Source organism: Dipteris shenzhenensis, chromosome 6 (genome assembly GCF_047967505.1).
Source record: "Dipteris shenzhenensis isolate YYH24624 ecotype China chromosome 6, Dip_SZ_1.0, whole genome shotgun sequence".
NCBI classification, from domain to species: domain Eukaryota; kingdom Viridiplantae; phylum Streptophyta; class Polypodiopsida; order Gleicheniales; family Dipteridaceae; genus Dipteris; species Dipteris shenzhenensis.
Window position 1 is genome coordinate 7366238 of NC_141601.1, and position 15150 is coordinate 7381387.

Below are 15150 nucleotides of genomic sequence, written 5' to 3' on the forward strand. Positions count from 1 at the left end.
TAGATTGACATCATACATTTCCTGTTTGTAAAACTGCATTTTTGCCCTCCGGTCTTGCCATAATTTCTACAGCATTTTCGGCATTACTAATTTCCTGATTTCACATGCATTTTCTGCTATATCAACAGCTGTTATGCGCCATAATTCCATCCATTTCATACCCTCTTCGTGCCATCCATTCTTTTGTGAAGCTTCCATTGCGTTATGTGTTATCCTACTAGCGTCCATTTCTCTCCTTGTTGAGGGTAGGCCATGAATTGGCAGGTAGGCCATGAATTACCACCATGCTTCCCCTTCGAGGGGTATCATACCTGTCTCAGCCAGTTAAATGGAGTAGGGTGTGTGCACCTTAACCCCTAGCTCCCCTTTGAGAAAACGTTCATGTAAAGTTTCTATTCTTTTCCAGTAGGTCCTAGAGAGCTCAGGTGCCCAGGCTGGACATCCATAAAGGACAAGCATAGTGTATACAAAATTTCTCATTTCCTAATTCCATAGGTGCACCTTTTTGCATTTATTTTGGAGGCTATACCCAGCTTTCAAACCTCCTAGAATTCTTCTTTCCACGTGTGGTGCATTTGTACTCATCTGCAAATCCCAGCCCTAAATATCTATATATGCAAATTCCAGCGGTAAATATTTATATGTGGTGATTGTTTCCAAACATCAATTTGTTTATTGCGACTCCCAGTTACCATTACCTTTGACTTTGCTATGTTTACCTGCATACGTGAGCGTGCAGAATTTTCCCAGTGCATCCTTCTTGCTCCTTGCAAAGAGGACTACATCATCTGCATAAATAAGCATTAATAGAGCATATCCTGCAATCTGGATTCCCTCTCTGCTGTGAATTCTCATCCAATCTTCCAGCTCTTGTATAGAGACCAAAAAGAGTTGGTGAGGGTGAGAGGGGGTAGCCTTTCTTAAACTATATGTCACTGCTTATGACAGCTTTTCCTTTGGAGCATGACCTGTCTACGAGTGGCTGTGCCAATTCGGTTAGTACTATCTTGTAGAGTCGGAATGTAGTCTCTCTCAGTTCCTGAAGGACTTGGAGCTTTTCCAGTCATTCCCATAACTTCTTATGTGGGACTGTGTCAAAGGCTTTCTTGGAGTCTATGAAGCAGAAAAAGACGGCCTCTTTCTTGTGTTTGGAGCCCTCTGATGCAACCCTTATGGCAACTAGTTGGTTTACTGTCGAGTGTTTGGGACAAAATGTTGCCTGAGATGTTGCCCCGACCCCTTGTGTCTCCGCCCATTTACTGATTTTTTACTCAATCATAGTGCCAAACAGCTTAGTGATTAGGCTGCTCACCATGAGGTACAGTAGTTTTTTGCCATCTTGCTATCTCCCCCCTTGTGGATCGGTACAATCCTACTAAGCTGCCAAAATTTTCCTCTAGAGCCATATCATAAGGCTAGTTAGCATTTTCTTTGTCTTTTGGAGGGAGAGAGAGAGAGGTTTACTAATGTCTTTTGAAGGCCAAAAGGCCTATGAGACCAAGGAAATGAGAGAGAGAGGTTTACTCATGTCTTTTGAAGGCCAAAAGGCCTATGAGACCAAGGAAATCTTGGATCTAGAGAGAGAGAGAGAGAGAGAGAGAGAGAGAGAGAGAGAAGTTAATCATGAATTTTGATTTGTTACAGGTTTGTCAGAGCTGAGTTTTGATGAAAGGCCTGATATTCGCAAGAGTGCATTAGACATATTGTTTGATACCCTACGTTTCCATGGCCATTTGTTCTCCCTTGGACTTTGGGAGCGTGTTTTTGATTCTGTTCTTTTTCCTATATTCGATTCAGTCCGCCGTGCTACTGATCCAGCTCTCCAAAAGCAGCCGGATGAGGGAGCAGATGGAGAACCAAGTGAAGTTGAGATAAATGCTTGGCTATATGAGACATGCACATTGGCTTTGCAACTTATCGTTGATCTCTTTGTCAAGTTTTACAGTGTTGTCAACCCACTTGTTGGGAAAATTTTACATCTCTTAACTGGGTTCATAAAGAGATCTCATCAGAGTTTGGCCGCAATTGGTGTAGCTGCATTTGTTCGCTTGATTAGTAATGCGGGGAACCTTTTCTCGGATGAAAAATGGTCAGAAGTCTTGTCAGCTTTGAAAGAAGCAGCACTGGAGACACTACCTGATCTGGCCAAAATTGTGGAAAGTGCTGAATATCAAGTAGCTCGGACAATGCAACAACATGGATTCAAGACTGGCTATGCAGAGAGAGATGAGACAGGTGGTAAGCAAGGGACTCACAAGGGAAGGCTGAGCAGATTGCACTTAGCTGTTTCAGATGTGAAGTCACGCACAGCAGTACAGCTGCTCATTGTTCAGGTGAATGTATTGAAGCATAGCATACACATCGTCTCCTCCTTTCAGAAGCTGTTATAAAGTTGACATTGTCTATTTTTTCCTTGGTTTTAAACTACTTGCTTTATGAATCGAAATTTGGCTGGAACATTTTTTTTTTTGGCATTCATGTTTGTTTACAAGAACTGTAATTTAGCACTATATTTTCAATTGAAGGTTAATAAGATTGGATATATTAGAGTCTTATGAAGGTATATCTGTTACATATTAAGATAATGACAACTCACTAAAAACGTTTCTTGTGGTTTTATTTCCCATATATGCATGGGCCGTCCTTGTCTAGGGAACAACTTTGCACGGAATGCTGCCTAACCATTGGCTTGCTACCCAAGAATAACTATCATACTGATCATCATCCAACTGCCATGAAGGAAAAAAATAAGCTTGAAGGAAGCGAAGTTGGAACTTAGCACTATGGGCTATTTAGAAAGACAGTACAAAAAAGGAGTATGTGTGGGAGGACTGAACCCCGTTTATGTATGCTGTGTTTTGATTTGACATCTACTACTCTCTAATCTACTTCGAGCTTCTGCTTCTTTCTCCCTCCCCCCCCCCCCCCTCCCCAGTGAGAGGAATTCACAATCCATGTGATGCATACAACAGAAGCAATGTTTAACCAAGAAATGTTCACACATGAGAGAGAGAGAGAGAGAGAGAGAGAGAGAGAGAGAGGGGGGGGGGGGGGGCAGGGGGGGGGAGAGAGGGAGTTTCGAAGACCGATGGGTCTATGAGACTGTGAAAATCCTAGTACAAACGAGTTGTGAGGGTGGAGCTACAAAATGAGCACACCAATGTAGAATGCAAAAAATGCAAAATGATAGTACTAAGTACAACATAGTCATGTCAGTGGTCGACTACATATTAATCTCATCATCATCATCATCATCATCATCAGGACATCAAGGTGGACGAGGAAATAGAGGCATGAAATCGTTGATAGAGTGTTGTCGGTTGCTCATAGGTGTGGTCCTGTGACGTCTCCTAGTCATAGCTCTGCATCTAACAAGGGCTACAGTAACCCTTGTCGGCCGGGCTCCAAGAGGGGATATCTCCGGGTGTAATCTACGCGTCAACCCTCTGTTTGAGCTGTCAAGTCACTGGCTCTGGGTCACGATCATGTCGAGGCCACGATACCGAGGCCTCGTATCGTGGGGGTCCGTGCGATTTGGCAAGAAGAACTCCGTGATAGAGCTCTGAGAGGGATCTGCCAAGGAAGAAGTCTGCTCCTATCTCTGTGATCGAAGTAGTCTCTCGAGGTGCTTGACCACCTCATGAATGAAAGCCGCTAATCATCTTTGGTTTGGATAGGAGAGGAATCGGGACAAAACCCCAAAGCTATCTCTGAAGAGGCAGTAGAAACGCCCTCGGATCTCATAGTAAACAAGACACCTGAAGATGAAGTGCTCCTCCGTCTCAAGCTCCTATATGTCACATAATGTGCATATGTGCTTCTCCCTGGGTATGCCCTTTGCTTTGCCGCTCTCGATACGAAGTCTATGTGAAGAGACCTGAAACTACCCAATAGTGATTCTCAATGAGTGGGGTAAGTGGATTTGCATGTATCCTGGTGTAGAGAGAGAGAGAGAGAGAGAGAGAGAGAGAGAGAATAAACATAGCCCAAACAAGCTGAAAATAAATCTCCACCATAGGAACAAACACGCTTGTTATCTGCAAGTGATGGAGAAAGAAACAAAGTTTTCGAAAGGCCGAAGGGTTTGTGAGGCTGAAAAAGTCATATACAATGAGCTGAATACGTGGAGCCACTAAGCCAGCATCTACACCCAAGACAAATACAAAAAACTATATATCTGTCCTCTATATGCTGTTTGAGGAACCAGGTCCATTGGGGATTTTAGCAAACTGGCTCTTTGGTGGGGATAAAACCCGTGATAGAGTGCTGATGTCGATCAACTTGTGTGGTCCGTTGTGGTCTCCTCGAGTGCCATTGTTTCCCCTGCCGGAGGTATTCATAATCCAACAAACATGGAGGGGAGATCCCCAAGCCTCTTTTGTGTGTCAACACAGTGGCGAGTTAGTCGTGTCTCTTGCTTTGGGTCTTAGCTGCATCGTCTCCTTTTGGACAGTTGGTCCATGCTATTTGACTGAAAAAAAATCAATAATCATCCTCTAGTGGACTCTTGTTGGGTCTAACGGTCTCGTCTCTGTGTCTTGAGTAGTTATTCTTAGTGTCATATAGCCTTGTGAAGGAAGATCACTGGTTGTCTTTGGTTTGGATGAGCTAAGAGGCTGGAGAGGGGTTTGAATCCATCTTTGAAAAGACAGTGGCAGCGGCCTCGGATTTCATAGTACATAAGACATCTGAAAGCAAAGTGCTCCTCTGACTCAACCTCTTGTAGATTTCATAAGGTGCAGATGCGACCCTCCCTCCCTCTTGCTAGGCCTGAAACTGGTTTGATAGACTCCTGCACCCCCCTCCCCCCCCCCCCCCCCACCTCAAGCCTCAAGCCCAGTAGCACTTAAAACTGAATATATTGGATGGGTCCACGATGGAAAACTGGACCCATCAAGTGCTGTGACAATGACTGCCAAAGAAAAATCGTCCCCCCTTACTTTGCCGCAAAGTGTAAATGCACACGGGTGAAGATGAGAGTCGACCCGATGCGCGATGAAGGGAGGGAGAGGCTAATGGAGCATGGTGCTACCACTAGGCCGGGGTAGGGACAAAATATAAAATTTGGAAATATCCGGACAATGCTCCCTCCTTTGCTGACCGCCTCCCCAGTGCTGTGATTTGCTGCCGGGATTCCCTCAAACATTATTCAGATCCAAACGAAGCATGCTGCTTTGATACCAATGTAGCATGCAGGGATGGACTATGCGGAATCTAACTGAGTGTGTGTAGGAAACTGTGGATCTTCCTAACTACTGTACACTGCTTAATTAATGATGTATAACTGCTGGCAAAATGCCCTAACTACTGTTTATACATGCGTGCCAAATGGCGTACAAAATGGATACACATCAGAGTATCAAGCTGCTCCTATATGACTGTCAAAAATGCACGGGAACCTGATGGCAGAATGCTGAGGATGGAAGCCAAAACTGTCCTGGAATGACTGCTATAATGTCCACCTGGAATGAGGAACTGAGAACCCTTTAAATAGGGCTGGAACTGGCCGACTGGCTGGTGGTTTTTACTGACCAGACCAGTCTGGTTGACCGACCTGCTGGTCTGGTCGACTAACCTGCTTGGTTGGGTCAAATGACCCAACCTGGTCAGCCCTTTGGGCCAACCTGTAAAGAGGCTGCTTGGATAGCCCCAAATGCCCTGAATCCTTGCTGTGAGTTGATGACTGTGCAGCCAGGTGTCACTGCCACCTGTGCCTTGCACTGGTACACGTGACACAACCATCAATACCATGATGAATAGAAATACATCCTTTAGACTAAAATATATCCAATCTTACAAGTTAATTTTTTATAAAACAAAGTGAAAGAACAAAGGAAAGAATGGGGTCTGTAAGCGACATCAGTCAAAATTATGAGTAAATGGAAAAATAAAAATAAGAAATAAAGATGACTTCAAATCTTCAAATCTATCTCAGTATGGCTAGATTGGAATACCCTTCCTTCTACATTCCGAGAGGAGTTAAAAAACTTGGCAGACGGTGCTCCTGCCCCAAGCAGAGGGAGGACGTGGCATTATGGACCTGAAGAGGCAGAGCAGAGCCCAGCTTTTCGGCAAGCTAGTGGTCCGGGATCTCACCCTAGGTCAAAGCCTTGAAGCTCTTCTTCAAAGAGTGCTTCTCAAAGAACCCCCCCACCCCCCCTGGGCGCACACGAGGCCAATGGCAACAATCTCATAGGTGAATCTTCTCAAAGGTCCCACTCACAGGGAAGGGCTCAACCTTGATGAGGAGTCTTCATAGAGTTTTATAGCTTTTGTTTGGGGCTTATTTGGGCCAGCCCTCGTTGTCGTGAGGACTTTAAGCGCCAACCCCTCTAGCATCTGAAGGTTTGAGATCAAGAGGGCTTCATGCTAGGGCAGCGGTCGCACATTGGTTGGGTGTAGTGGGATAGTGGACCAACCAGATCTTTTGAAGCATAGAGCCGTCTTCCCATTGAGATAGAGGCATGAGCGTGGTCCTTCTGTGATCTGAGGGGGCAGACACTAGGATGTTAAGAGATAGATTTAGCCATCCTTGAGTCTTGGAGTGTTGGTTTTGCACAGAGCCTCAGCTCTCCCGCGCAGGTATGGATAATTCTCTAAGACAGGGGTACCCTTGAGGATTTTAGTTTTTGCATCGAGCCCTCGGATCCTTCTACTCCATGCTTTATAGAGTGGGACTTGGAGGCCTTCTTTCTCAAGAGATAGATGGAGACTCAGAGCTAGATGGGGCCTAGATTTGCTTGAGTGGCAGAGGATCAGGATAGTTGGCCGTTTGAGCAAGGACTAGACCATCGACCCAGCGCCAGAACTCTGACCTACGGCTGCACTGCCCCGACCTGCTGCTGCATTATCCCAGATCCTCTGACCAGTGCTAGGGCCTAATAGCAGCCCTGGCAGACCATGTGTGTTGCCCTTGAAGGGCTTGGCTGCCGTCACAATCCTGTCCCAGCCAATGTGACCTTAATCCAAAGGCATGGGTACTGCCCACTTGACAGCCTTCCATGCTGTCCACATGGCAGTCACTGTCCAATCTTTCTCTGTTTCAGATCTGCCCTTATGGCAGCCTCTCTCAGAGCCCTATTTTGCTGCTGGTACACCTCCCCCACGTCCTCCTCATATGGGGGCTCATAGGTGTGGAAGTGACCATGATAATCCCAACACGAGGTACAAGACATGACTCCTCCTTCCCATAACATTCTGTTTCTTCACTAGAGGACAGTAGATGGGAGATGGAGACATTTCCAGCATCCATGCTTAGAACATCCGGGCCACCCATTACAGCCTGGTGATGGGAGGCCATCAAGTCCCCCTGGCAGCTACCCTTGTTGTCATCTAGCAAGACATTATCTATACCCTACCTGCCAAATGGGAGCATGGAAAGTTAGGATCTCGAACGACCGTTGAGAGGCAGGCGTGTTTCTAAAGGGTTTGGCCTGCAAGTGTCTTCTATGTATTCAGTGAGAAAGGCATTTATTGGATGTACAGTCCTCCACCCTGGTTGTTGGCCCCTGTTTTAGAGATTCTCTAGACAGTGAGCTGTGTTCCTTGGAAAAAGGCAGGGTATTGTTTCTTCCACAGATGGCTGATTTTTCAAGTATCAATAGAAAGTCTTTTCTCTAGATAAAGAAATCACAAACGTTTGCTAGAGTTTACACAATGATAGTTCATTCTCTAAAGAGAGAGAGAGAGCTGCCACTATCAGAGGTGCAAACCAATGGAACTTATCTTAGTTTTGCAGCTACTAGACTCAACTATCGATTTCCAATGTGATAAGACCTTTAGACCCCTAAAGATTATTCTACTTGGATCATAAACTTGGAAACTCCTTTGCTCTATGTCCTTTTAAAGGCACGAATCTTTAGAAGAAGAAAGTCAGAATTTGTGCCTCAAGGCAGTAGGAAGGACAGAAGTATCAGGAGTAGTAACATGTCCTAAGGGACTATCAACAAAAGGAGAGAACTTTGTGCTAGTGCAACGGCTACTAAGAAAAGCTAGTTTCCATGCACTATAGTCCTAATTCTATCATTCAAAAACCTTGATAGAAAACTTACCCAAAAACATAAGTTGATCCCAAAACTGTAACCTTCTCTTATACACAATAAATATGAATATACATAATATATGACCCGCCTTCAGGTACAGATGTCTCTATTGCAACAAAACTAATCACTCATATATCTCTTCACCTGGCTATGCCTTAACCCACAGACACATAATCCGAGTGTATTCCAGTTTTCACTTTTAACATGAGTTCATGTTTCATTGGGATGTGCTAGACACCCCCAATTCCCTTACCCAGCTGGCTTGTAAACAAGCTGCTTGGATATCCCGAAATGCCCTGAATCCTTACTGAGAATTGATGACTGTGCAGCCATGTGTCACTATTATATGTGCCTTGCAATGGTGCACGTGACATTCCCTCTACTGATCTTGTTGCTAGGTGGACACCTTGCAATGCTTTGCCCTGGCGACCCAAACTGCTCCGCCATGGCCTATGACATTGAGAGCTCGGAATGGACCCACAGCTCGTGCCTGACTTGTGCCCAGACTAGAGCTCACAATGGGTCAACGCCATACGGCAAAATAGCTTGGGTTTGAATTTGTGTTACAATGCACCCTAGTGCAGGGATGTATGAGACATTCCCTCCTGCTTTAATTCTGGATGGCGTTAGATGCTGAGGGACTGAATAAACCCACCAAGCTAAAGTGATCATGATGACCACTTGATGCGGCTCGAAACTTGGCTGTCCTTCCAAAGAAATGGAGAATAATAGTCTGGCATTGGTATTGAGCTGCCATTGCTCCAAAGAGCTGAGAAACAAATGCTCTGCTATGATAACAAAATAACTACTCCTGAGAACCAGTACTGCCGCAAAAACTGGAAGCCGAATTAATGTGTCCAATCATTCTACCATTCTACTTCTGCGAACTCCTGTTCAATGGTTTGGTATCGCACTCTGATAGGCTCCTGGGAATATGAACTGCATGCTGCCCTCGTGAACTACTCGTGCTGTTGATTCGGAGGTACTTAACTTTGGAAGGCTAGCGGCATGATATTGGCTACCGACTGTTGGCATGCACCCCTCATAGAACTATTGGTGATACCCTATGAGCGGTTGGGGTGAAGACCAAGCCACTGTGACTAGGCAACAAGAATCAAATGCCCAGAAACTTGAGATCACTCAAATGTCATAAAACTGAGGTACTACTGCCTACATGACTGTGGTGAAAGAAAGCTAGAATACACCTGTCTCCTCGAATGGAGTAACTACTGCTGATAGAAAAAGCTCTGTCACGCTCCTGGAATCTGGAACTATGGATGTCTCCACGCAAGCGAGCGAGCGAGCGAGAGAGAGAGAGAGAGAGAGAGAGAGAGAGAGAGAGAGAGGATTGGTACTGCACACCTCTAAGTAGAGAATGGAGGAGCTGCTGATGAGCACCCCTCTAATGAACCTACTGAATGGGATGCTGCCTGAAGGGACTGTGAGATGTCTAGAACTGTTGAGAACAACTTGAATGAAGTAGTTAAACTAGATGCATCTCACAGCCTCTGACTAGAACGAAGAGATGGATGGAGTAGATGCTCTTGGGAAGAACAAAGCAGTAACTGGAATTGAGGATGCCTTCGAGAATTGCTGCTTCAAGGATGAATTATGAGCCCCCGTTGGGCCCTATTTATAGGGCTAGTGCAGCCCAAGCCTATATAGACCATTACGAAATTGACCACTAATTGGATCATATACATGGCAGCTACTTACAAACATTTTTAGGTAACACTAAGAACAAACCAACCCTAGATGAAACCCAACTTCACACGCATCTATCGGTATATCACCACGCACACTATTTTCCTTATAGGATCAATTCCACATGAAAGCCACCTAAAGGATCTATTTTCCTTTAAGTGGTTAATACATTGGCAAAGCGATAAAAAGACATTGGCACTTTGAGACCGAGCAAGGACATTCAAACATAGACCTCTTGTGAAAGAGTCTCAATACTTTGTGATGCGCAAGAAATGATGACTTCCAGTAAGATGAGTAGAAACTCCTGAGCTTTGTCTATGGTAGGAACTCCAAAGAGTTCTAGAAGAAAGAGATGGCCATGCCCTATCCAAGACCTGAGTCTTTAGGAGGTTGATGATGATGCACTCTATGATGCACCTAACCATCCCATAACATAGATGATATTCCTTTCCCCACCCGCTCCAAACTTTTCATCACACCATGTCCAATGAATTAGAAATGGCAAAGCCAAGAATTATGAAGACCTTCAAGTTCAACTCCTAACCCATGATTGAGAAACACATGCTCCTATCCTAGCCAAAATTTTTATGGCGCTTTTTGCAAAGTCTTTTCCATTCCTTGGACTAGCAACACCTTCATCCGGATCCAAAAGTAAGTGATACTGTGGACACAATAACTATCACACCATCCTAGTAGACGGCTTGATGGCCAAGGTGATGGATGCTCATCAATAAGTATCAGATGAGTACATGTCAGCCCTAGAGATGCTCAACAATGAGTACTTAAGACGAGATCATTCCACTCTCGATTTGCAGCACCCATCGGGGAGATTTAACGCCGAAAACAGATATTTCTACTTTGTACACTTCTAGAAGGATCTGAAGTCAATGCCTTGAGCTTGTCTCTCTGGACTTTAGGTCTTTTGCATTGAGGATCACATCACTTTGGCAATTGTGGATTTATAAGAGGAAGCCACTAGAAGAGTGAGCATAATATAAGGTATGTCTAAAGACGTCAGTAGTGCTGTTCGTGAGAAGGAGGGATCCCCGCTATACCCACCCATTTTGCTATATGAATCGATAATTTCACATCTTTTGTGAACATTAAGGAGGAGAGGGATCACTAATGGCATCCAATCACTCTATTGGACACGACCTACAAGATCTAGCTAAGGTTCGGAGCTTGTCGCTTCAACCTCACCTCTTGAACATCATCTACAATGCTAGTTCAAGAGACGAGTATCCTAAACATCTTCACTTTTTGGGAGGCCACTGATTGGACGCGCAAGGAGGCTCTGCCTCTCGCTGTCCTCCTCTTGGATTTTGAGAAGGCCTATGATGTTGGAAAACAGAGATGGAGGATGTGATTTCAGCATTTTTATGCAAGCAGCTCCGGCCATATTCGTATTGATGGTACAAGGGGAGGCTTTCTCCCTCTCATGCTTAGTGCCCTAGTGCTGCCCACTAGCCCCCTTCTTGATTTCGTTTGTGGCTAAGGCATTCGGGTATTTCCTTCGCTAGCAGGCAACCAACCTAGTGGGGATGCATCTCCTAATCTAATAGGAGGACTAATTGGATACTAAGTTTGTAAATATCATCTCTATGCATTCAAGTGAATGCTGAAGTGCCATACAACCACCTGATTGTTGGAAATGGTTTGGTCACCTTCCCGGACCCCATCTATAAGCCCCCAAATGAGGAGTGCATCAGGGCGTGGACTAGGGTAGGATAGGGCTGCCACATGGACAGCAACATGGCTATCATGCGGGTAGCATATTCACAGAGGAAAGCAATGAAAAGGGGATGCCACATGGGCAGCACATAGGCTGCCATGTGGGCAGCACATAAGGGCATACCTGGATGCCATTGTGGAGCTGGAGCAGCTCCAGCACAGAGGCAGAGAGTATGGACGCGACAAATATTTGCAGCGTGTCGTTTGTAATGCAAACTTTGAAAAATTGCTTTGAAGACCAACCTTTATCCAACAGGTAGGCCACCTGTCCATAGCAGAGCTAGTACCAAGTTTGCGGCTAGAGAATGACCAGAACAGAGGTAAAAGTCTGCAGCAACAATGGCAAAACAGATCAGCTAAAAGTACTAGTCTGATTAATCAATCACTTGACTTTGGAAAGCTTGTTTGAAAAAGCAACGATATTAATTCTGATCTCGTGGTACCTGGGGAATCTCTCTCATATACACGCCTCTTTGCCTGCACCTCATGCAAATTGCCAGTTGGATGATTAGGCATCCTGAAATTCTAAGGTGGAATCCAAGCAGCCCTTAGAAGGAAGGCTGCCAGCACCACTGCAGCAGGTAATGGGCCCAAAAGGGTGCACAACCATGGGGGGAGAGGGGGCTGGGGGAAAGGGGGTGAGGGTTCCTCTGTCAGGTGGTGTTGGAGGGGAGGATCCCACCAGTTTCAGGTGTTTTTTTTGGGGAGGGGAGATAGATAGATAGATAGAGAGAGAGAGAGAGAGAGAGAGAGAGAGAGAGAGAGGTGCACATCACCTTTTTCCGGATTATCACAGACAGATAGATAGATAGATAGATAGATAGATAGAGAGAGAGAGAGAGAGAGAGAGAGAGCTGCACATCACCTTTTTCCTGATTATCACATTGATGTACTTAATTAGCAGAATGTCTACTTCAGTAGTCTATATTGAAGGACTTTAGATTTCGAGAACTATGGATCATAGATTTCGAGATAATGTTTGGGTCATGTCCTAGCTGTTTCTTGTTGGATGCCTGTGTGTTTGATACACTTGTTGCTATTGTTGGTAGTGTTAATTTCAGTTCAATATACAGACTCCTGTTTACTTCAAAAAGAAGAAAATCTGTCGTTCAAATATGTATCTAATTAAAGTTTCAGCAAGTAATTTATTTTGTTTCCTGTGTTTACAGGCTGTCAGTGAAATTTATAGCGTGCATGGAGGCAGGTTGACAGCTGGGCATACCATGCTTCTCTTGGACACTCTTCATGAAGTTGCTGTTCATTCCCATAAGATCAATGGCGACTTCCTTTTAAGGTCAAGGCTACAAAGAATGCAAATGGTCACTCAGATGCCTGATCCACCATTGCTTCGATTAGAAAGTGAGTCTTACCAAGCATACTTAGCTTTGCTACAGCATTTACCTTTGGATAAACCTGCCCTTGCCAAGGATGTAGAAGTGGAGAGCAGGTTAGTGGAGCTGTGTGAGGAAGTCTTATGGGTATATCTGAATACTGCAACGGCTGCTCCTCAGCCTACTCTTAAGGACCATTTGGAGCAGCGCAGTAGTCCGCTTTGGATAATTCCATTGGGTTCTTCAAGGAGAAGAGAGTTAGTTTCACGAGCTCCTTTGGTTGTAGCTACTTTACAGGCTATCAGTGGGTTGAAAGATTCATCATTTGAGAAATACTTAAAGCGTTTTTTCCCTCTCCTTGCAAGCTTAATAAGTTGTGAGCATGGCTCAGGTGAGGTCCAGGTGGCTCTGAGTGAAATGTTCAGCTCTTGGATTGGCCCCATTTTACTGCGGGCTACAGGTTAGCTCCTGGTTGCTGATGAAATTATTTTTTATATCCCTCAGCGAAATCTCTTTTCAATGTATACAGTCATATGCGGATTTAATAGTCCCTGTCATGGCAATCCATCAATAACAGTTTTGCCCCTTTCAATGTGGAAGTCTATGTCTTATGATTGTCTGAGGGATTGTTGTCACTCCGTGTAGATGTACTGTAGTCCCATTTTTTTGAAGTGAGGGAATCGTATCCTCGGGCCTTAATTCTTGAGGAAGTCTAGTGTTGCTGGAGTTACAATTAGCAGGTCTCAGAACTCTTCCTACGACGAAGGTCCAATTCTTATTCAGGGCACTTATATCTTGTGAAAGGCCCTCAAAGAAAATGGAAGGAGAGAAGATATGATAGGTGGGAACGTTGGGTGATTCTAGTATAATCAAGGAGCTCAATGTACTCACTTTTGAGTGGCAACAACATCCGTTGAACTGGTTTCATATTTGGAACCTCCAAATTCACTTTTATCTTCACCTTTACCCTGAAAATAAGATAGCGCACACCTCAGTTGCTTTGAATTGTGACTGCAAAGTACTTTGATGTTCATACTTTCCCTGAGAATAAGATGGCTCAGTACTACACATTCTTTTTGAACTGTCACTAATTGTGCTATAGATCTCATATAGAAGAAGTCGTAATAAACGTGTACAATCTCTGTGCCGCTTTGGATATTCTGAGCATATTGTGGCAAATATTTCTTGGGACATCGAATCCTGGTCAATCATGAAGCAAGGGTATGTGGCAACCAGCTTTCTTTGTTTGCCAATGGTGCAGCAGGTGGGTTGGATTTAAAATTTGAAATCATCAGTCCATGCCTTTGGCTGCACAACTTTCATGAATTCAGGAGAGGGTTTGATTGCATAGGCAGTCAGTTGTCTACATAATGGTAACACTTCTTCAAGAAAGACACAGGATGAGCTCCCATCACTTTTCTCAAGGATGGATCCACTCCAGAAGAAATGACGGTGGTTTTAAACTGTCACTATGTTCTGATCATGGTACAAATGCTTCCTCTCCGCTCTGTGAGATAGGCCAACAGCTTATCTACACATGGTTTGTTCTGAAAATAGCATAAAATATGAGTGGATGTTTGGATCCTGCAGCCAGGTCTTGTAATTCAATTTTTCTGACACCGATCAGCTGATGTGGCATATCGAATCCCATCCTTCAATGGTTCAATGTGGCTCAATCAGGCCAATATGGAGTGCCATCATTAGAAGAGATTGCACCTATGCTTTGATTGCTTTTGTTCACAGTTAATAATTGCTGATGACGTATGGCATTCTCAGGACTGCAAGAGTTGGAGATCATTTAGCTGAATGGGCTTTGAAAAGGCATACAGAAATTTTGAAACTCTTTGCCAGGAGGGGCTTTTGTTGATGATTTTGGAGAAGCATATGGTCTCTCTCTCTCTCTCTCTCTCTGGATAGTTTTTATTTTTATGCATATGTTTTGTTTTTGTTTCCAGGGCGGACGAAGGGGGGAGGGGGGGGGCGGTGTGTTGAATACAGATGTGCTGGTCACAGGACATAAAAACATATGCATGTGTGGACAGATTGATGGATCTATGGTTTGCATGCACAACGGATGGATGGAGATGAGGAGAAATTGCATTTATTTTTTGTTCTATTGTGTCTGCGTGAATTGATAATGTGCATGTCAAGAATGTCAAGAATGTGGGCACTTAACACATTATCCACATTTCATTTACAATATCTTCCCAAGTCATCATGGATCAGCAACATCATTCAAGGAAATAATGAAAAAGGTGGCTCTGAGGACACTTCCATGAAGACCCAACTTTGGAAGATGGACCTACCTCAAGGCATGAGAGAAGTTGAGCGGGAAGCCTTTG

The 15150-nt window shown here is 44.4% G+C and overlaps 1 protein-coding gene across 1 annotated transcript in view; it reads left to right on the forward strand.

Annotated features, from left to right (window-relative positions):
* Positions 1–14730, forward strand: part of LOC147900715 (brefeldin A-inhibited guanine nucleotide-exchange protein 2-like) — a 47602-nt gene extending 32872 nt beyond the window's left edge. The window contains exons 10-11 of the mRNA XM_087375926.1: positions 1645–2333; positions 12647–14730. Of these exons, the coding sequence (XP_087232052.1) occupies positions 1645–2333; positions 12647–13273 (1316 nt within the window). The 3' untranslated portion in view covers positions 13274–14730. The remainder of the gene's footprint in view (positions 1–1644; positions 2334–12646) is intronic.
* The last annotated feature ends 420 nt before the right edge of the window (positions 14731–15150 follow it).